This window comes from Staurois parvus, unplaced genomic scaffold (genome assembly GCF_062004578.1).
Source record: "Staurois parvus isolate SC_StPar_1 unplaced genomic scaffold, SC_StPar_1.0 ptg000213l, whole genome shotgun sequence".
In the NCBI taxonomy this organism is placed as follows: domain Eukaryota; kingdom Metazoa; phylum Chordata; class Amphibia; order Anura; family Ranidae; genus Staurois; species Staurois parvus.
The window spans coordinates 2609432-2630577 of NW_028318009.1; the positions used below are offsets into that span (position 1 = coordinate 2609432).

Consider the following 21146-nt stretch of genomic DNA (forward strand, 5'->3'; position numbering starts at 1 on the left):
ATGGAACACTATTCCTCCCACTGATACCAATGATGGCACAGTATTCCTCCCACTGATACCAATGATGGGCACTATTCCTCCCACTAATACCAATGATGGGGCACTATTCCTCCCACTGATACCAATGATGGGACACAATTCCTCCCACTGATACCAATGATGGGGCACTATTCCTCCCACTGATACCAATGATGGGCACTATCCCTCCCACTGATACCAATGATGGGGCACTATTCCTCCCACTGATACCAATGATGGGGCACAATTCCTCTCACTGACACCAATGATGGGGCACTATTCCTCCCACTGATACCAATGATGGGACACTATTCCTCCCACTGATACCAATGATGGGACACTATTCCTCCCACTAATACCAATGAGGGGACAGTATTCCTCCCACTAATACCAATAATGGGACACTATTCCTCCCACTGATACCAATGACGGGACACTATTCCTCCCACTGATACCAATGACGGGACACTATTCATCCCACTAATACCAATAATGGGACACTATTCCTCCCACTGATACCAATGATGGGACACTATTCCTCCCACTGATACCAATGATGGGGCACTATTCCTCCCACTGATACCAATGATGGGACACTATTCCTCCCACTGATACCAGTGATGGGGAACTATTCCTCCCATTGACACCAATGATGGGGCACTATTCCTCCCCCTAATACCAATGATGGGGCACTATTTCTCCCACTGACACCAATGATGGGGCACTATTCCTGCCACTGACACCAATGATGGGGCACTATTCCTCCCACTGACAGCAATGATGGGGCACTAGTCTTCCCGCTGACACCAATGATGGGGCACTAGTCTTCCCCCTGACACCAATGATGGGGCACTAGTCTTCCCACTGATACCAATGATGGGACAATATTCCTCCCACTAATACCAATGATGGGGCACAATTCCTCTCCTTTATGCCAAATGTTACAATGTTTACTACCACTGATTCCAGGAAAATTTCCACTCCCACTGACTACAGTCCGGCCCCCCTAAAGTCTGAAGGACAATAAACTGGCCCTTTGTTTAGAAAGTTTGGAGATCTTTGGTGTAAGCCATCTACCTACCTCCTGAAGCCCGGATGAAAAACTCTCAGAGATGGCATCATCCTGTCCTACCTTGTTGCTAGGGTGTTGCTAAGACACACCCATCTGTTAATTCTCACCCACACCATCACAGGAGCGAGCTCTCAAACTCCTGTGTGTGATCCACTATCTCCTCCATCTCAGCATGGCTGAGCTCAGAGCTACTGCGGCAGGAGACAGAAAACGAATGTGAGGGTGTTTGAATCAGCTGGGAGTATTTTAGCAACATCCTGGCAACAAGATAGAATGGGATGATGATATTTATGGGAGTTTTTCAGACAGGCTTCAGAAGGTACTTAAATGGTCAAACACAAGGCTCGCCTGCCAGGCCATTTCATGTGGCTCTTGCATCTCTCCTAGAGCTACGGCACCCCCCTCATCTCCTTCCCCACCTTGTGTCAGCAGCAGAGATTAGGGCAGAACTGTGCTTCTCTTTGTAGCTGTAGGGAGTCACATCTCTGCTCCCCCATCCATCTTAGCAGTAGGCAACAGAGAGGAGGTCAGTACCCCTCCTTCAAATCCTGCGCCTCTCTGTGCAGCCGCAGCAATCCCTCGTCTCTACTTCCCCAGGTCTCAGCATTCCGGTGACTCCAGCCCTCATGAGGGAAGTGAGAAGTAATGGTTGTAGTCAGAGATGCCAGAGTTCTTCGCTGTGTTGGAGTGGGCCCCTGCAGATGGAGGGGCCCAGCAAGTTAGGAGAGAGTGGCATTACTGGATTCATAAGTGAATGTCAATACAGAGTCCAGAGTTATGGCCAATGCCACAGGTTCTGCAGAAAGCAACTCTTGATTGTCTCAGGTTCTGGATACCAGCTGACTGGAGGAGGCTTCACAACAGACTGCATAGTGGTGAGGTCCCACTGTTCACAACCTCATTACTCTCCTCTTAAAGGGACAGTGCCACCCTAACTTGGGACTTAGTTTGGGGACTTACACTTTTTCACCATGGGATTGCAAATTCACTTGCATGCTCCAGCGTAGAACTCTGGGACCCAACGTCTACTTCCACACTGGCCAATGAGAGACTTTAGGACCTTTCAGCCTGTAGGCAAGTGTTGCCTCTAGTTAGGATCACCCTTGTTCCTCTGCAACCACATTACTTAACTCTTAAAGGGGCAGCACTACCTTAACTTAGGACTTAGTTTGAAGACTTACACATTTTATCGTGGGATCGCAAACTTATCGGAGCGCCCCAATGCAGGACTCTGGGCCCCCACGTCCAGTACCACACTGGCCAGTGAGAGATTTTAGGACCTTTCAACCTCTAGACAAGTACTGCCTCTAGTTAGGACCACCCTAAATTTAGGAATCAGGTACCGAAGGGAATTGGGTCCAGAAATACTTGATCCTTCCATTATCTTTGTTGTATTGTACAAACTGGTTTTACTTTGTGATTGTTTATGGTTGTTGCAGTTTTATTGTTGCTACCTCATTGGGTGTGTTGCCCAAATAAATATTCTCGCTTCATGTAACCATTAGCAGAAGAGTAATTATCTATGACAGTTCAGTGTGTTCAAAATTTCATGAACTAACACAAGCACTTTAAACTGAGGGAAATTCCACATCAGTATCACATGAAAAAAGGAAACAAAGAGATAAAGAAATAGAAATGAACACAGACAATCCAAATACTGTAAAAGAAGAAACCAGGCCACAAGAGGCTTCAATCAGGAAATCCACCAGAAGCAGTAGAGGCATCCCAGACAAACTTCTGTCCTATGTTGCTCACAGAGCATTAAAATCAGAGCCAGATTCATGGGATGGGATGCAATGGCTTCCAAACCATGAGACACAAAAGTGGATCAGATGCTTTGACAAAACCACTTACAAGAAACAGATTTATAGAACTGAAATCCGAAATGGGACTAATAAACGGAGTAGTTGTTGAGTGGGGGTATTGGAATACAGTGTTCATGTATTTTGTGCAATGACTACATCAGTACTCAGTAAAGATATATTCTTCCACCAGTAGATGGCAGTGTTTATAAATTTGTAGCTACATTTATAGTACTGTAAACTCTATGTCTTGTCTCTAAAATAAAATTTCCTGTTTCCTGGTTGCAGTGAAGCATTCAGTTTCATGGAGTTCCTTTGCAATCAGCTTGGCAAGGTGCATCATAGAGCCCTTGGATTGAGTGGTAAGATGAAAACCTATATCAGGCAAGAATTATTAATGTGAATATTAATGCCTTGTATTGTTGATATTGACTTAAGTAAATGTGTATGTCAGATGAGTAAGATGTCCATTTCCATCATGAGTCAGCAAACTCAAGATCTCCTGGATTAAACTGTTCCACTAACACTTCCCTATAAAGGACCATATAAACCTTTGGAGCAATCATAAGATGCAAACAGTTAGGAAATTCTAAAACAGGTACACAAGTAAAGAAAGAAAAGAAGAGCGCATTTCATCTACAATGTAAGTAATGCGTGTTATCTAATATGTCTTTACATGCTATGTTTCTATTTCAAAGTTCTACTCGAAGACAGGTCTAGGAGAAAAAAAAAGATCACAATCAATCAAATGCTATATTTATTTATCAAACCTGCTATTATATATTTAGGACCAGGGGCGGACTGACCATTTGGAAACTCGGGCACTGCCCGAGGGCCCGGGGTCAGTAGGGGGCCCCATGAGATGCCCCTGGTACCTTTTTCATAGCCTTTTTGAATTTGGGCAAGGACACAGGGGCCCCATGATCCCTATTGCCCGGGGGCCCCATGAGTTGTCAGTCCGCCCCTGTTTAGGACTAACTAATTAACATTCAAACTGATATTTCTGTTGTGGGATTTGGAGGAGAGATTGATTAAACAGTTGGCTTGTTGTATCTCCAGCATCAAGCTTTCCTTGTTGAAGTTCTAGACTCTGCCCTTTGCTTTTGGCAGCCACAAATGGAGTTTGTCCTCTAGTTGCTTCTATATTAATGGACAAACCTACTGCCATCTTAAAGAAAACTTCTTCCAAGGGATATATTGTGGCAATCATTGCTGTATTTTTTCTGGAAACACTGGTTGCCTATTATACTGATCATCTGGTTCATACTGCTTTAGCTTTTCAGGCTTATCATGCATCACTTTTAACTGTGGGAAGATCAAACAAAGGTTTGACATGGTGGATGTCTGTACTTCATCAAATCATACACACTTCAAACAAGGCTGAATGTTTGCTTGGTGGATGGCAGCTTCCCTTACGTACTCTGTCCTGGACAATGAGCAATAAGATAAAGGCTTGTGTAAAGCTTCTCCTATTGGTCTTATATTGCCAGGACTTTAATGCTGGACGTTATACCATGGTGGTTCCATGGCAAGTAGATATTGCAAGCCTATTCCCATTTGGTGTCTTCCATGTATTCGCTGCTCTACCCAGGCTTCTATTAGAAGATATCACCCTGTCCCCTTGGCATATTTCATTATAATATCTTTCCACAGCCAGTGGCAGGAGAAATGAATGATCTGAGACTTCTTTTAGGTAGCAAAAGAGGTGTGAGAGACCCAAGCTCTCCCTCATGCAGTAGTAGAGATGTGAGTGAGTTGTGACCTACCCTATTGTAGTAGGAAAGGTGTATGCGATCTGAGATGCCCGTCTTGTAGTAGGAGAGGTTTGGTTGACCTTTGACTGTTGATGGGCATAAGGTTCCAAACAAACAAGGAAGTGAGATGTCATTGTTGGACCAATCAGCTTGGGTTCTCTCCCAACTTGGTTTGCTCTGAACCAAGAAAAGTATCTGTCATTGCTGGGACAATGAGCTTGGGTTCTCTACAAACTGGGTTTGGTCTAAACCTGAAAGTTAGCTGTCATTGGTGGGCCAGTGAGCTTGGGTTCTATCCACAGTGGGTATGGTCTGAACCTAGACGTTATCTGTTGTTGCTGGGCCAATGAGCTTGGGTTCTACCCAATCTGGGTTTGGTCTGAACTCTGAAATTAGCTGTCATTGCTGGGCTGGCATACACAAAGGAGCAGGGATTCTCGTGACATCATAACATCATGTGACCATATCAGGTCACTGATATCACAAGAATCCCCACCTTTGTATATGTGCACATGCAGGTGCAGGGAGCAGAATCCCCTAACTGCAGCTCCTTTGCCCAGCAATGACAGTTAGCTCCTGGGATCAAGCCCAAGCGCATTCCTACCTGGGAACTACCCTCCTGCAGCTGAAAAGGTATGAGTAACTTGTGACCTCCCCTCCTGCAGTAGAAGACGTGTGAGTGATCGGTGACCTCCCCTTTTACAGCAGCAGAGGCGTTAAGCTCCATGGTGGGATTCAAACAGATAGCAACCACCCCAACCTATAAATGGCCTTTGCAGCAAGAAGCACATGGGAGCGTGACACATGTCAAAAAACAACAAACAAAAAATCCCAGCTCACTTACCAGCCAGCCTGCAACAAACCAAATTAACCCTGTCTGATGGTTCACGTTAAAACAAGGGATTTCGCTTGCACACATTTGCAAATATATGCGTAAGCTGCAGAGGCCACATCATGGTAGCCCAGTGTACTGCAATCCTAACTCCATAATTTTGAGTCTCCAAAGTTGGAGCCAGACCGACCATTTGGAAACTCGGGCACTGCCCGAAGGCCCGGGGTCAGTAGGGGGCCCCATGAGATGCCCCTTTTACCTTTTTCATAGGCTTTTTTGAGTTTGGGCAAGGACACAGGGGCCCCATGATCCCCTATTGCCCGGGGGCCCCATGATTTGTCAGTCCGCCCCTGGTTGGAGCACATATATAATAATTGATAGATTAAGGGCAGGTATTTCTGGAGGGAGCCCACCCCTCCTTAAAGATATAGGGCAGGGGTGTCAAACTGGCGGCCCTCCAGCGAAACTACAAGTCCTATCATGCATCTGCCTTTGGCAGTCATGCTTGTAACTGTCAGTCTTGCAATGCCTCATGGGACTTGTAGTTTGGCAACAGCTGGAGGGTTACCAGTTTGACACCTATGGTATAGGGACACATTGGACACCCAGCAATAGCACAGTGGCAGCGAAGATATCCTGTGCGTCCCCCCACCATGGTGGGATAATAGAGCCAGATACTTTCCTAACAATATTTCATCAATTGGTGATATAAAAAGATAGAGTATAATTTAGTTCACTCCTGCCACCCAAATAGTATAGCTTTTAGATGACTTTTGAGAATAAAAAATTCAGTAGTGGTCGCTGTTGTTTTCTGCATCTTATTTAGGGCCAGATTTAAATGTAATAATAACGAATTTTGTTTGCAGTACAATGTATTGGATTTTCCTACTTACTATTGCGCTTCCATTGGTGAGGAGCACCCTGTACAGGGATGACATAATAGACTCTGAATGGGAATTGTGGAAGAAGACCCATGGAAAACAGTATAACAGCCAAGTAAGTGTTTGTCTTAAACAGTAAATATATACTGCTACTGATAATTAATTGCTCAAATAATCTGGATCATTAATTTTCCCTACAACTAAATTGGTACTGGCACACTTAATTTTAACTTTTTGGAGGAGGAGGACTCACATAATTTTATCTTCAGCTACTGTACTTACTGTGTGAACAGCGGGCTTTTCTCAAAAGAGTAGCTAAGAGCAGACTTGTGAAAAAGAACCTTTAAAATTGGTGAGTCTAAGGTTCGGTTTGAAAACTAACCCTTAACCTGAACATAACCTGCACCCTTATTCTGAAGGTACTCCAACCCTGTATTTAAAATAAACATAAATCAGAACATAACCATACCCCAGACCTTAAACCTACTACAACAAAAAGAAAACTACCAGGCTAATAATGCATTGAATTTAGATAGAAATGTAGTGCTCTGAAATACATGATCAAGAACATTTATAGGTAAAGTTGATCCAGGGAATATCCGATTGCCTCTCGGGGGATCAGGAAGGAATTTATTTCCCTGCAGGAGCAAATTGGATCGTGCTTTGCTGGGGTTTTTTGCCTTCCACCGAATCAACTATGGGTATAGGATTATAACTTTTTTTTTAAAGGGCTGAACTGGATGGACTTTTTTCTTTTTTTCAGCCAGACTAACTATGTAACTATGTAAGAAAATTCAATGTTGAAAACTAATGATATATGGTCTATAATGGGGGTCAGCAACCAGTAGATCGTTATCTACCAGTAGATCTTGGTCAGGTGGCTAGTAGATCACGGTCAGGGCTTGCTGATACGCCATCTCAGAGCATCAAATAGAGTACAATGCAGAGAAACTACTTGTAAAGTTGGAGCTGTAGTAGGGAGCGAGAGCTGCATCAGTTGATATCTCTTCTGTAGTGCTGCTCCTATGCCCTGTCATGGTTGGTGGGTGTAGCAACAGCTAAGCATGACCCATTCAAGTGAATGAGGCCGCTCTGCAATTGCCCTGACATCTTGTGAAGTACAGCAAACAAGGGGTTAAACAGGCAGCGGTGTGTTGCTTTCTCACCACCTGCTTTAACCCCTTGAATCCTGCAGAAGCACTCAGTTGCAGGGCACTTGCAGAGTGGCCCATTTACTTGACTGGCGGTAGCACCCACCAAAAGCAACAGAGGGTGTAATTGCTGTTGTGTCATGTGTATAACTTTGGCTGCTGCCTCGGCAGCATACCATTCAACACAGTTTCAGTTGGATTTGGAGAACTGACTCCAATGGAGTGAGAGGTGGAGATGCACAGGAATCCGAGTATCTGTTTCAAAATAATCTTGTCTCTCTAGGTGGTAGGGTGAGGCTAAGTGTTATGGATGGGTAACAGGTCAGGAATATACTTGCACACATTTTTTAAAAACCTTTTTTTCCAGTAATAAAAGTTTCACCCTCAAAACGAGCTGCCTCAGCTACAATTTCTTCCGTTTTCAATATATTTAAAAATATATTTTTATATATATATATATATATATATATATACACATACATACACTGCATGTGTTTTTTAATATATTGCAAAATATATGAAAAATATTTTTAAACGTATACTCTTCAGATTTTTTTTTGCATATAAAAAAGTCATTTTAACGTATATTTTTACATATATTTGTAAATGCATTCCAAAAATGTAGATTAAATTATTATTTAAAATATTTCTATTTGAAAATGTATTTTAAAAAATATTTTTCTTATATTTTGTAATATAAACGCATTTCAAAATACAGTATATATATATATATATAAATATATATATACAGTATATATATATTTATTTATTGAAATATATTTTGAAATATATTGAATATGGCCAGAATTGTATTATTTGAAATATATGTCAATATATTTTGGAAGAATATTTTTAAAATATATTTGTCTTCCATGTGGGCCTGGTCTATAAGGTCACATAGGGCTTTTGAGGACAGGAGAGCAACCATCACTACTACTGATTTTTATTTACCAGCGCTGTTCTTACATCAATTACATTCTGAAGCTGCATTTCCTTTTTTTTCTTTTATGGTTAAAGTTGTTTGAAACTCTAGTTGGCTTTTAAAGCAAACCTTACATTTAGATACATATATTATTGGGTAAATGCATCTTTTATATATAGCTGTTCCTGCTCATCCAGGCTGTTCCCTTACACTAAAACACATTAAAAAAGATGTAGCGACATCACCAAGAAAATCCCAGAAACCGTTCCCTGCAAAAAAAGAGATATAATACTTACATGTGACACGTATCTGTAACCTTAGCCTCCAATTTAGGAAAAAAAAAGTGTTCTGAAATACAAGACTAAGAATATTCCATGTTGAAATTAATGATTTTTGGTTTATAAGGTCACCAAGGGCCTATGGGGTCAGGGTTGGCAACCATCACTACTACTTACTTTTTATTACCAGCTACTGTATGTGCTTACATCATATTCTAAAACTGTATTTCTCCTTTTTCTCTTCTGTTTAGAGTTTTTTTTTAACCTCTAGTTGGCTTTTATAGCGGACCTTACATTTAGATACATCTATAGCTTTTCTTCCCCAATCCAGACTGCTTACTTGCACAAAAACACTGGGAAATAAAGACATACTTATAGCAACATCACCAAAAGATACCCCAGAAACAGATATAATACTTGCCTATGTGGCGGCTTTTGTCTTCTATCTTAGCACTCTTCAATATTTACAGACTCCATCAGAATCTTTGGAAATTGACAGTTTCCGGAGTATTGGATGCCTGTATCCCCCATCATGCACACTGCGATTCCATTCTCCTGCCCCTATGTCACTACAGAAAACATTAGTGATGTAGTGGATTAGAGGATGGAACCAAAGCATTCATAGAAGGAGAAACATGCATTCAACATTCCTTCTGAAGAAAGCTTCAGTGGAGCAAAGATTGGAAACATGGCCTGCCAGTGAGTTTGTATAATCTCTTCTGTAGGGAACTGCTGTTGGAATTTTTTGTTGTTGGCAACACCTTTTTGCTTTAGCTTTCAGGGGTTTTCATATTTTTCTGTTTTCCGACAGATCTTTTCTAAGCCATGAGCAGGAGCAGAACCGATGTGTAGGCATAAGCTCTGTAAGTTGCGTCTGTTTCCACACTGGTCCCACTCCTCATCACAATTCAGGCCCCGAAGTATGATTGCTTCTTGGCCTTTTGGCTAAGATCAAGTATAGTATGAAGTTCTTATCAGTGTCCAGTAGGGGTGCTCTGCCTTTATTCTGGCCTTTTGATAGAAATGGCTGGCTGTATAGTGTCTTTTCTGGTGTGATGGGGGCCCTGATGGACCTTCTTGATGGGTTAAGGAATTTGAAGCGTGCACAATGCAAGGTGTGGGTCAGCAATACTTCCCTGTAATGAAGGGTTCCGAGGGGCCCAGTGCCCCCTGATTTGAATGGTGCTACCTGAACTGGGAAGAAGATGCTGCTGCTGGTGAGGGACCATTATAAGTATTCACCCCCTTTAGGTCTGCTTTAAAGAAAGTTGAAAAACACCAGCCTTACTGGCCAGATCACCAGGTTATAAACTATATTACAGGGGGGACTCAGTTATAATCCTATACCCACAGTTGATCCAGAGAAGGGCAAAAAAAAAACCCCAGCAAAGCATGATCCAATTTGCTCCTGCAGGGAAAAATATTGTTGCGTCAATGCTACTGGCAGACTGTATCATATATGCCACTTTTTGAGTTTTTATATACATAAAAAATAAAACAAGATGAGAAACAAAAAAAAACTATTGCCACACCTATAACTGCAGTGTGTTTTTTTTTATATTTTTTATTTTCTTCGTAGCTGGATGAGATGAAGAGACAACAGATCTGGGAGAAGAATCTGAAGCTGATCACTACCCATAATATAGAATACTCCCAGGGGAAGCACACATATGATCTCGCTATGAACCACCTTGGAGATATGGTGAGAGGCCAATATTAAGCCACATAGTGTAAGGGACTCCTATGGTCTGTCTTGCGTCTCGAAGGCAGAAGCACACATATATCCTATGTGATATCAAATATAAGAAGTGTAAATATGTATACAAATTATCTTTAAAGCTAAATACCCTGCACTCCCCTCCAAGTCCCGAAGACTGCACTCCCCTCCAAGTCCCGAAGACTGCACTCCCCTCCAAGTCCTCTCAAAGATCCAGCAATATATCCACCATGTGGCCTCCTCAACGCTGCTCAGCTACTCAAATTGTTTCAGCACATTGAGATTTTTTTTTTTAAGCTTGATAGGTTTGCTTTAATGTTTTTCTAATAGAAATAGTCATGAATGGTACTGTCAATTACGTTTGGGATTGTGGACCCTCCATGCAGCCTGCACGCTGGATGGCGGTGTGCTCAGACAGTACATTAATGCAGGCTACAGATCACCAAGAAACAAAGATGAAAGATTGGCATCAAAGCTGCATATCTCCTACAGAAATATAACTTTCCTTTTCTAAATTACACATACCTGCAGCAGTGGCGTCCCTAGGGGGGTGTGGGCCTCACCGGGTGACACCATCACAGGGGGTGCAGGAGCAGAATGCCGACACAGTGAAAGCTGCCCCCGCCCAGTGTACCAGTAAAATGAGTATCCCCTGAAGAAACTGCACATGTTCCGGTTTCAGGTCGAAGAAGCCGATGGGCTTCTTCGGCCTGAAACCGGCACATGCGCAGTTGCTTCAGGGGATACATACCTTCAAGGGATACTCATTTTACCACTACACCAGCACTTCCTCTCTGGAGGGGTGACACCACGTGTTACCGTATCGGGTGACACCAACCCTAGGGATGCCTCTGACCTGCAGTTTGAACAAGGAGAGTAGAAACAGGAATCATAAAGGTTGCACCTATTCCAGGCTCCAGTATGACAAAGGGGCATGGGATGGTTCCACTTCCCACTTTGCTGCCCATAAATTAAATTACAGCTATGTAGATTACACCAGCTAAAATGGGAGATTGACAATCTGAAGATGATCCATAATGAAACTACAGAGGGAAGTAGCACTGACACTTCAGCTGTTGGTGATGTGATTTGTGACTAGTGGTTCACATGACCTAGCTAAGGGAAGGCGTAGGGAATTATTCCTCCACGTTGTGCTGACTCCATGCCTTCCCTGTATAGTTTTGCCATGTATCATCTTTCTTCAACGAGTAAATGGGGAACTCCGGCCCAACAATGGATTTCTTGAGAAAATGCAATACATGCTCATTTCAATATCCAATGGTTTGATGAAGATGATGGAGGCCATTTGGGTAATTGTTTTGGCCAAGGCCAACCTATAATTGTAGAATAATCCTTTCAAGTTTGCAAATAAAGGAGAAAGTCAGGGGTAAGTGTTATTGAAAAGAAAAGAAAGAAAGCAAGGAAGGAAGAGTTAGTCTCTGTTTCAGTTAGCGACCAGATTATTTTGCATTAGAAATACAAAATCTGATTGATGGTACGACCACTTTTTAACCCTCGTATTTTGTGCTCTTTTTTTTGGCAGACCAGTGAGGAAGTAGTTCAGACTATGACTGGTCTAAAAGTCCCTTCCAATCGGCAGTCTAACAATACCTACGAGCCTGACTGGGCAACCAGAATCCCAAAATACATTGACTACAGAAAGAAGGGATTTGTGACTCCGGTACAAAATCAGGTAAATGTTATGGTTATCCCATTTGTCCACACTCTGACATCTCCGCAATCAATGCATTTAGTATGGTTACAGTTCATGACTTCTATCTTAGAACCCCCCCTACACAAAATCGGGAGGAAATCCTCTTCACCACTGGCCATACATGTGCCATAAGTCCTTATAGAGTTGTATAGGGCCATATCTGGGCATCTCCAATCTCTAAATATGGCCCTAGTCAAGTCAATGAGGACTCAATATGCAGGAATGGCCAAAGGATTTCATCCTGAAAAACAAGGTGTGACCCTTGACTCTACTACTTAGGTATGCAAGCAGCTGGGTGGGAGCTTCAATTCAAGTTAGTTCAGGGGGTCTAGAGAGGGTATATTAGAGAATTATTAGGTACTTTACGTAATTGATTCAGCACTGCTTCTTGTCCAGCAGTATGGCAAGGCACATACCATACCTTTTATATACAGCTTGCTCATTCTCCTACCTCATACCTATGTAATGCATACATGTAGATTGTTGGGCTTTGTTTTCTATTGCATTTTTGTTATTACTGTGTATGTTCTACAGTTGTATGCACATTTCCATTCCTAACAATGTATGTATTTTTCTTGTTCAAGTTCTTGTACATTTTATAGAGTAGGCACCAGGGGCAGACTGACAACTCATGGGGCCCCACGGGAAATAGGGGATCATGGGACCCCTGTGTCCTTGCCCAAACTCAAAAAAGTCTATGAAAAAGGTACCAGGGGCATCTCATGGGGCCCCCTACTGACCCTGGGCCCTCGGGCAGTGCCCGAGTTTCCAAATGGTCAGTCCGCACCTGGTAGGCACATGAAGGCACAGTAGTACAAAGAGCACCTAGTCCGCCCATGCAGGGGCTATGACTGGCTCCATCAAGTAAAACAAAGATACACAACAGCATAAAGGAGGAGGAACATCCTCCACCAGTAGTCATAGTAAACATAAGCACAACAGGTGAACCCATCTGGGAATCTCCCGTGGGCACTGGAGTCACTTTATGTATTTTTATTTACTATCCACCACTTTTACTTGGTGCATCAGGAGATTACACTGATATATAAATCAACGACACAAATATTAATCCTGACTTCAACCTCTTTTTTCCTGCCAGGGTGCCTGTGGTTCATGTTGGGCATTTAGCTCTGTAGGAGCTTTGGAGGGCCAGCTCATGAAGAAGACCGGAGACCTGGTCTCCCTCAGTCCCCAGAACCTTGTGGACTGTGATGCAGATAACTATGGCTGTCAGGGTGGATACATGACCAATGCTTTTGGCTATGTAAGGGATAACAATGGAATAGACTCGGATGCGATTTATCCCTATATCGGACAGGTATGTTTGATCTATGGTTTATGTCATTGGGGAGGGTTTTTACCCATTTCTTTGCTTTGTGCAAGTCCAGATAGATAGTGTACTGTAAAAGCTCCATTATAATCTGAATAAAGAATATTACCTTTACCAATTTTTTTAAAGAGTGTTTTGCTACAAAGTATGTAATGTACGCAATAGTAGTAACCTGTGTTACTCTACTTGTCGGCAGGTATGCTGGCCATATACTTGATTCAATAATACTTGGCCTATGGCCCACTCACATTTCATACATTAAGACACTTTGCAGCTCTCTGTGTTAGCCCATTCAAAGTGATTGGGCTGCAATGTACTTTATCGCACAGAAAATAGGTCTTGCTGCATGTTTTTTTTAACAAACGGTAATACAAAGCAGCTTTGTAACAAAGCATTGGGGTGCCACTCAAAATTTTGGCATTGCAGTAATGCACCTCTTACTGCAACAGGGTTGGTATGAAGAAGGCACCCTTAAAGTAGAATTGTGGCTGGCAGTAAACAGGCTTTTAAACAAGCCCACACTGACCTCTGGTAACTGCGTCTATTGTGGAGTATTTTTTCCTCCACGTTCACAGGAAAAGCAGTAAAATCATTTAAGTGATTTTTACTAGACGTTTAGAGGTAAAAAGGCTGGTGGACTGGCATGTCACTGTTGGGAGAAGAAACTAAATGAGCAGAAATTTAAAAAAGGGCTTTCAGCTATGAAATTTGAGGATGAATTGCTCCATGGTGCCTGCAGCTACAGAGGTCAGTAAAAGTTTGTCTAACCCCTTCACGCCAGCCGCACACAAATGTGCGGCCGCCTGGCGTCTGGGCCTAGACGCCGAGCGGCCGCACATTTGCGTTCATTTAACAAAAAACATATGTGCTGAGAGCGCGCAACCTGTGCGCTCCCAGCACACATGTGCGGTACTCACGGAAAGGTCCCAGTCCGCTCTTTCAATTGGGACCTTTCCCGATGACGTCACGGTGGCCACATGACACTAAGCCCCGCCTCGTTCCGCCCACCTCCTGGCACCGGAACTCCTCTTCATGCCGGGACGATCCGGCGTGAAGGGGTTAAGTTTGTCTTTAAGATTGTTTCTGTTTGTTGAGACTATATAAATATTTGAGTGTCCAGAGCCTGATCCAGTTCCAAATTAAGGAAATCCCCTGCTTTGCCCATGCACTCTATGGTATATAAATGTAGGAAATAAATAATATTGTATTTAATCATGCTTCCATTGAAGTCCTGGAAGATATATCAGTTGATTGCAATAAATAAAGAGATGGAGGGGATTTTCCCGCACTTTGGAGAGATTTTCTCTCATTTTCTATTGTGCCTACAGGACAGGATGTGAAGTGAAATCTACCCAACAGCACACAGATGGTGATAAAACTGATTGGATATTAATCCTTCCCCTTTTTTAGCCAAAACAAAAACATACTCACCCATCCAGTGAATCCAGTGTTATGCTGCAGTGTTCCGCAGTTCTGTTTCCGTAGCCACGATCTTTGGCTCTTCAATCATCAGGAGCTGGCTGTCTCTTCTTGGTTTAGACAGCTTACCCCTGAAGATGCAACTCCAATGCCACCATCTAGTCCATGTACTTGCTCTGGGAGGCTCCTCAGATATGTGACCGAGATTTCCCAGAAGGCTGTGGAAATAGGGATTTAAAAAAAAAAATAGAAAGAGCTAAAAAACCCAACATGTATATTGGGGGATTGGAGGCAAGGACTTAAATTCCCTTTGGGGAGAGAAATTCTGCTGTAAAGTTACCCATCAACCTGAACTCTAACAACACAACTATCTTTTAAGATAGATCAAGGCCAAAACTTGTTTTTTTTTTGTTTTGGTGAGATTAGGGAATAGTTACAAATCTGTCAGATTCTTTTTCTGGACCCATTGTAGAGATTTCCCTTCGTTCTATGTAGTTATCAGGTGTGTAACCATACAGTCTTGTACCAATATCTAACACCACTAAACTGTTACTGTCAGGACCAGGGCCGGACTGACAACTCATGGGGCCCCCGGGCAATAGGGGATCATGGGGCCCATGTGTCCTTGCCCAAACTCAAAAAAGCCTATGAAAAAGGTACCAGGGGCATCTCATGGGGCCCCCTACTGACCCCGGGCCCTCGGGCAGTGCCCGAGTTTCCAAATGGTCAGTCCGCCCCTGGTCAGGACACAATGATCCACCTTTACATATATGATTCTAGCTATTATAGATATTGCTTTGAGGTTTACTGGTGTCTTAATTGTTTTTGTACCAGGATGAAGGCTGTCTCTACAAGCCATCTGGAAGAGCTGCTGGTTGCAAGGGTTTCAAAGAGATCCCTAGAGGTGATGAGAAGGCCCTGAAAAGAGCGGTAGCACAGGTTGGCCCTGTGTCGATCAGTATCGATGCTAGTCAACCCTCTTTTCAGTTCTACAATAAAGGTGAGAAAAATGGACCTTAAGAATAGAAATACATGAGCCACAAGGGGTGCACACTTTGGGGACCAACATACTCTATGTCAAAGTGGAACATAATGCACATAGTGCCACTTTAATAAATGGCTGTATTTAAAGACTGATGTCACACGGGTGATTTTTTTTAGCAGAAATTTATTGCTGCTAAAAGTTGCAGCAAGTAAATTAATCTCAAGAGTAGATGGTGCTACAGCACTGGGCTGTACTCTGATTCAAGTCAGTCTCTTTCAGTGATTACTAGCTAAGCCATAGAGGTGAATGGAGAGCCAATTTTGCTGCCAATTTTGCCGCTGAAATGAAACACTGCTGAGTCTATACAAAACACTTTTACACCGATGACCATTTCAGGACTATCTTACAAAACCTGGGTCAACTGGCAACTACAGATGGAAGAGGGCCAATCCATACACTGGTAAGGGATAGGAATCTGAAGAATATGTTTTTAAAAAAAAATGTTTAAAAATATATTTTTTAAAATACATTCTTCAGATTTTTTTAACATATAAAAAAGTCATTTTAACATATATTTTGACATGTATTTGTAAAAGCATTCCAAAATTGTAGATTTGTATTTTTAAGGACATACAGTATATTTGAAATGTATTTTTAAAAATACTTTTCATATATTTTGTAATAAAAACGCATTTCAACATACAGTATATACACACACACATATATATATATATATATATATACATATTTATTTTTTTAATATATTGAATATGGTCAAAATTGTAGCATTTCAAATATATGTCAACATATTTGAGAAGAATATTTTTAAAATATATTTCAAATATATTTTTCTTCCATATGGGAATGCTTCATACATCCAGGTATAGGGGAGCATGTGCCCTTCCAGGATACAGTGCTTGGGCCTCAGTGGCCAGTCAACAAGCCTGGAGCAAAGAAAGAAGACACTAATCCTCTGTAAGCTCCAATACCATTCAACACAGTTTCAGTTGGATTTGGAGAACTGACTCCAATGGAGTGAGAGGTGGAGGTGCACAGGAATTCGAGTATCTGTTTCAAGAGAAGAGGACTTGTCTCTCTAGCTGGTAGGGTGAGGCTTAGTGTTATGGATGGGTAACAGGTCAGGAATATACTTGCACACATTTTTTAAAAACTTTTTTCCAGTAATAAAAGTTTCACCCTCAAAACGAGCTTCCTCAGTGCCCCAAAACAGCAAACCACCCACAAAGTGCAGTAAATTACATCAATCAATCAATCAGATGCCATCTTTAACTGATCTGACTTCAGTAAAGTGAAATCTGAGTCCTTAGTGTAGGTCACATACTTCATGAACCATGGCTTCTTTGCCAGATAAATGGAAGCAGGGCAAAATGCTAACCGCATGCAAAGTGAAGTAATCATTTTCAGCCAGTTTGAAAAAAAGGAAAATTGCTGTTAGCTTTGCTTTGAGGTAGAATGGAGGTTCTTCTTCTGTTTTACCTACAGTAACTTGTGTGTTATCTCTGCAGGAGTTTATTATGACAAAAACTGTGACCCCGAGGGGATCAATCATGCAATCTTGGCTGTTGGCTATGGAAATCTGAAGGGGACAAAGCACTGGATCGTAAAGAATAGGTTGGTAGATCTTTGCTACTTCTCCTTTTTACTCCTGCTTTATATGCAAGAACAGCTGTAATGTGCTTTAAAGTTTGATCCTAAAAAGCTTTTTTCTCACCAATTTCTCTTCTATCCTCCTCTCAAAATTTCCATCTCCTCACTCAAATCTAGACATGCTTTTCTTCAGATAATATACTCATCTTGACACAATATCACCCTCCCATACCACCAAAAAGGAAAATTTACCTGAAGGATGACAACTCATGGGGCCCCCGGGCAATAGGGGATCATGGGGCCCCTGTGTCCTTTCCCAAACTCAAAAAAGCCTATGAAAAAGGTACCAGGGGCATCTCATGGGGCCCCCTACTGACCCCGGGCCCTCGGGCAGAGCCCGAGTTTCCAAATGGTCAGTCCGCCCCTGCTCTAGCCCTCCCTTCAGTCTTGCAAAATTGTTCAGGCTCATCTCCTGTATTGAAAATGCTTTGATTTTCCTGCACACTCACGTGGTTCATTAGAAACTGTAAGTCAGATAGAGCCTGCGCCAATTTTGTTTTTCCAGCCAGCGGTGCTGTAAGTAAAATGAAAACACCAAAGTGAACCATAAAAGGGCACTCGGGTGTGTCTTTTGTCCTCTTACGAACAGGGCCCCGGAACATCTGATGGGGGCAAGGCATACTCAGATCTACCTAGCCATAAAGTCCCATGGACCCTGCTCCTAATGATCAGCTGAAGCCGACCACCAACTACTAGGTGGGGTGCTCTCCCGTAGAGAGGACCGCCAAGGCAGGGAAGGAACCTGATGGCCACACAACCTCCCTCTAGACTCGAAGATCCACACCCTACTATCCGTGATTAAAAGAAAAAAGACACATATAAAGTGCAGTGACAACAGGTGAAGAGTGAATTAATAAAAGGAAAAAACTGCCGGTAAGTGCACAATGCTTAGGATTTGCGGTCTGGTAACAAACATTGCCCCAAATTCGGCCAAAAAGCCCAGCCCATAGATGTGGTTCAGAAACAAAGCTGACCTAGAGCTGTTTCACACAGTGGGGTCCCAAGCCTAGATACAGCTTGCCTGGCTGGACATCTAGAATCTTCTAGCTCTATACTCCTTAGCCTCACCTCCCCTTTTATTCATTGGATTTCAGTTAAATCATGGAGGCTCAGCATCAAATGCATTCAGTTCCAGTCTCCATAGAAATGCATCCATCCATCCATGGCATCCATCCATCAAGGTATTTTGATATTTGCACAGGTCCTTCCAAGAGCCAACCTTCTTGATGTATCAGGGTAAGGGATCGTGATAGGATCTCCCATCTTATGCAGATTTTTTTTTGCTGAGTATCTGTGAAAACTTGCATAATATGCTGGTGTTCAGTAAGGTTGTATACACATTCACATTTTCATGTGTTTTCTTCCAGCTGGGGAACCCAATGGGGAAGAAAAGGCTTTGCACTGCTGGCAAGAGACAAGAAAAATGCCTGTGGTATTGCCAACCTTGCTAGCTTCCCACTGATGTGATGAGAAGAACCTTGTTGCAAGCAGAAGATAAAAGCTACTGCAAGTGCCAGTCCACCAAAAAATTATATTTCAGTTACATTCAGCCACTGATGTGTTGAATCATCCATTGGTTCCTTATGTGTTTTAGAAATTCCATCAGTGAGATCTGTCTGGAAATCTTGGTTCTGCCAACCGCTATTTTGAAGTCTTACTTTCCCCAATGCATTTTCTGTCAACTAGAATTAATAAACAATCCTATCATCAGATAATATTGATGAGATCTTGTTGCTGAGCAGTCTCATTGCTGTCATTGAAGGGACTTGGTGCAGGACATTTTTGGTGCTGTTAAAGTAATTTTTTTTATAATGTCTTTTAAGAGGTTACAGGTTTTATTAGCTTACTGGTTTAGGTTAGTCAGACTTGGATAAGTGTAAGGGTCAAGATAATTTTTGATGGTTACATTTCTTAATTGAGGTGAGGGTTAGGATTAAATTTTGAGGAGGTCAAGGCTAAGTGTTTTTGGATTAAAGCCACTCATATCATTCCCTTTGCTATCCCATCTCACAATACCCATGTATAGAGGTTGTTGTACGCTCCCTATTGCTCTCTTTATTATGTCACATCTATCTATCTAGCTATCCATAGATAGTGACTGTAAAAAAATGTGTAAAAATCAACTTTCCTTCATTTCAGCTTTCCCAATTGATTGTATTTTTTTATTTGATGGTAGAAGCTGATTTTAACCGGTTCTTCCCTAAGAAGTACAGAGGCTGCCTGTCCACCCCAGCAACAGTCTATGCATACTGGCTCCTGTAAACAGTCTAGGACGGGGGTGTCAAACTGGTGGCCCTCCATCTGTTGCGAAACTACAAGTCCCATCATGCCTCTGCCTTTGGGGGGTCATGCTTGTAACTGTCAATTTTGCAATGTCTCATGGGACTTGTAGTTTGGCAACAGCTGGAGGGCCACCAGTTTGACACCTGTGGTCTACGAGATGTCTTTTTATAGTTTATTGCTTGCAGTACCTCAAAGGGAAGGGAGAGGAACTTGGTATGGGATACTTCAAAACATCAAAAGCAGTAGTATTTAGAGGACAGTCCTTCCTGTAAATAGTGGTATTGGTTGAGAACAGTCTAAAGCTCCGCAGCTGAAGACCACGTGGCAAATTTTGGGCATCTGGTTACTGTGAGTCAGTGTGCAACCATCGTTACCCAGCGTAGAATCCAGCACACAGTCTCAGGGATCAGCTTAAAGTTACTACTCACAAATCCCCAGGACAGGTATCTCCTTACATCTTTCCCTGGACACAACCCAGTAAGTGAGATGGTGCCTCTTAGGACTGGATCCCTCGTGGCATGGTTCTGTAGTCAGCTCTGAGCAAAAGTCCACTTGAGCCTTGGATTCTAGCACCTTTATAGCGTCCTTGAGAGGTTGTTCAGCTAATGGGCTGCTGGGCAGCAGCAACCTCTGCAACCCTCCTGGGGAGAAGGAACCCTGCTCTCCAGTGTCTGGAACCATTTATCCACATTCAAACCCCCTACTGGGCACTTCCAGTCCAGGAATAGGCTTCTACCCTAAGCTTTGAAATGTCTTCTAGAGGCAAGGTGAAGCAATCAAACTCCCAACCCATGAGACCCTGAACAGACCAGAACACACATGTACTGCTTCCTTGATTACAGAAGGAGACAAAGCTAAATTTACCTAGCAACCTACGCTAGCAGGGTGCTACACGGCCAATTAGGTAAGGATGGATGATATCATTGTATTTAGGCAGACAGACTGGAAATGAAGGTGTTTGAAGATAAATTCAGAGATCTCACTGCTGTGGTCCCTGAGAAATATTGGAAAATGGGCAAATGCTTTAAACTCCCTCATTGCAAGGTTGTCTGCTACTGGTTCATCACTGGCCAAGTTTACTTGTGTGACTGACATTAACTGTTTTTCATGCCATGCATCCTAAAGACAGCTGGCAGTAAACCTTTTTACAATATTGTCTCTATACCACCAAATAAATGACACCACTAGCACACGTTAATTTAAATTTACAAATACTGTAAGGTCAATCTCTGGACAACCTCCCCCCAAGCCTTTCTATTGGTTAGTGAGCCTGGCCATTACATTGGTGGACCAATGGCCAGACAAATTAGGCTCTGGTCA

The 21146-nt window shown here is 42.5% G+C and overlaps 1 protein-coding gene across 1 annotated transcript; it reads left to right on the plus strand.

Moving 5' to 3' along the window:
• The first annotated feature begins 3408 nt into the window (after nt 1-3408).
• Nucleotides 3409-19269, plus strand: CTSK (cathepsin K). The gene is made up of 8 exons (XM_089678959.1): nt 3409-3535; nt 6345-6474; nt 10290-10412; nt 11971-12120; nt 13241-13459; nt 15725-15890; nt 17402-17507; nt 18911-19269. The coding sequence occupies exons 2-8, from the start codon at nt 6349-6351 to the stop codon at nt 19008-19010; spliced, it is 990 nt and encodes a 329-aa protein (XP_089535085.1). The 5' UTR covers nt 3409-3535; nt 6345-6348; the 3' UTR covers nt 19011-19269.
• Nucleotides 19270-21146: the final 1877 nt, after the last annotated feature.

What these genes read in the sequence shown, in the direction of transcription:
- CTSK (XM_089678959.1), top strand. Translation starts at nt 6,349, where the DNA reads ATGTATTGGATTTTCCTACTTACTATTGCGCTTCCATTGGTGAGGAGC. An exon ending in TGAACCACCTTGGAGATATG is followed by an intron (nt 10,413 to 11,970) that starts GTGAGAGGCCAA and finishes TTTTTTTGGCAG; the next exon opens with ACCAGTGAGGAAGTAGTTCA. An exon ending in TGACTCCGGTACAAAATCAG is followed by an intron (nt 12,121 to 13,240) that starts GTAAATGTTATG and finishes TTTTCCTGCCAG; the next exon opens with GGTGCCTGTGGTTCATGTTG.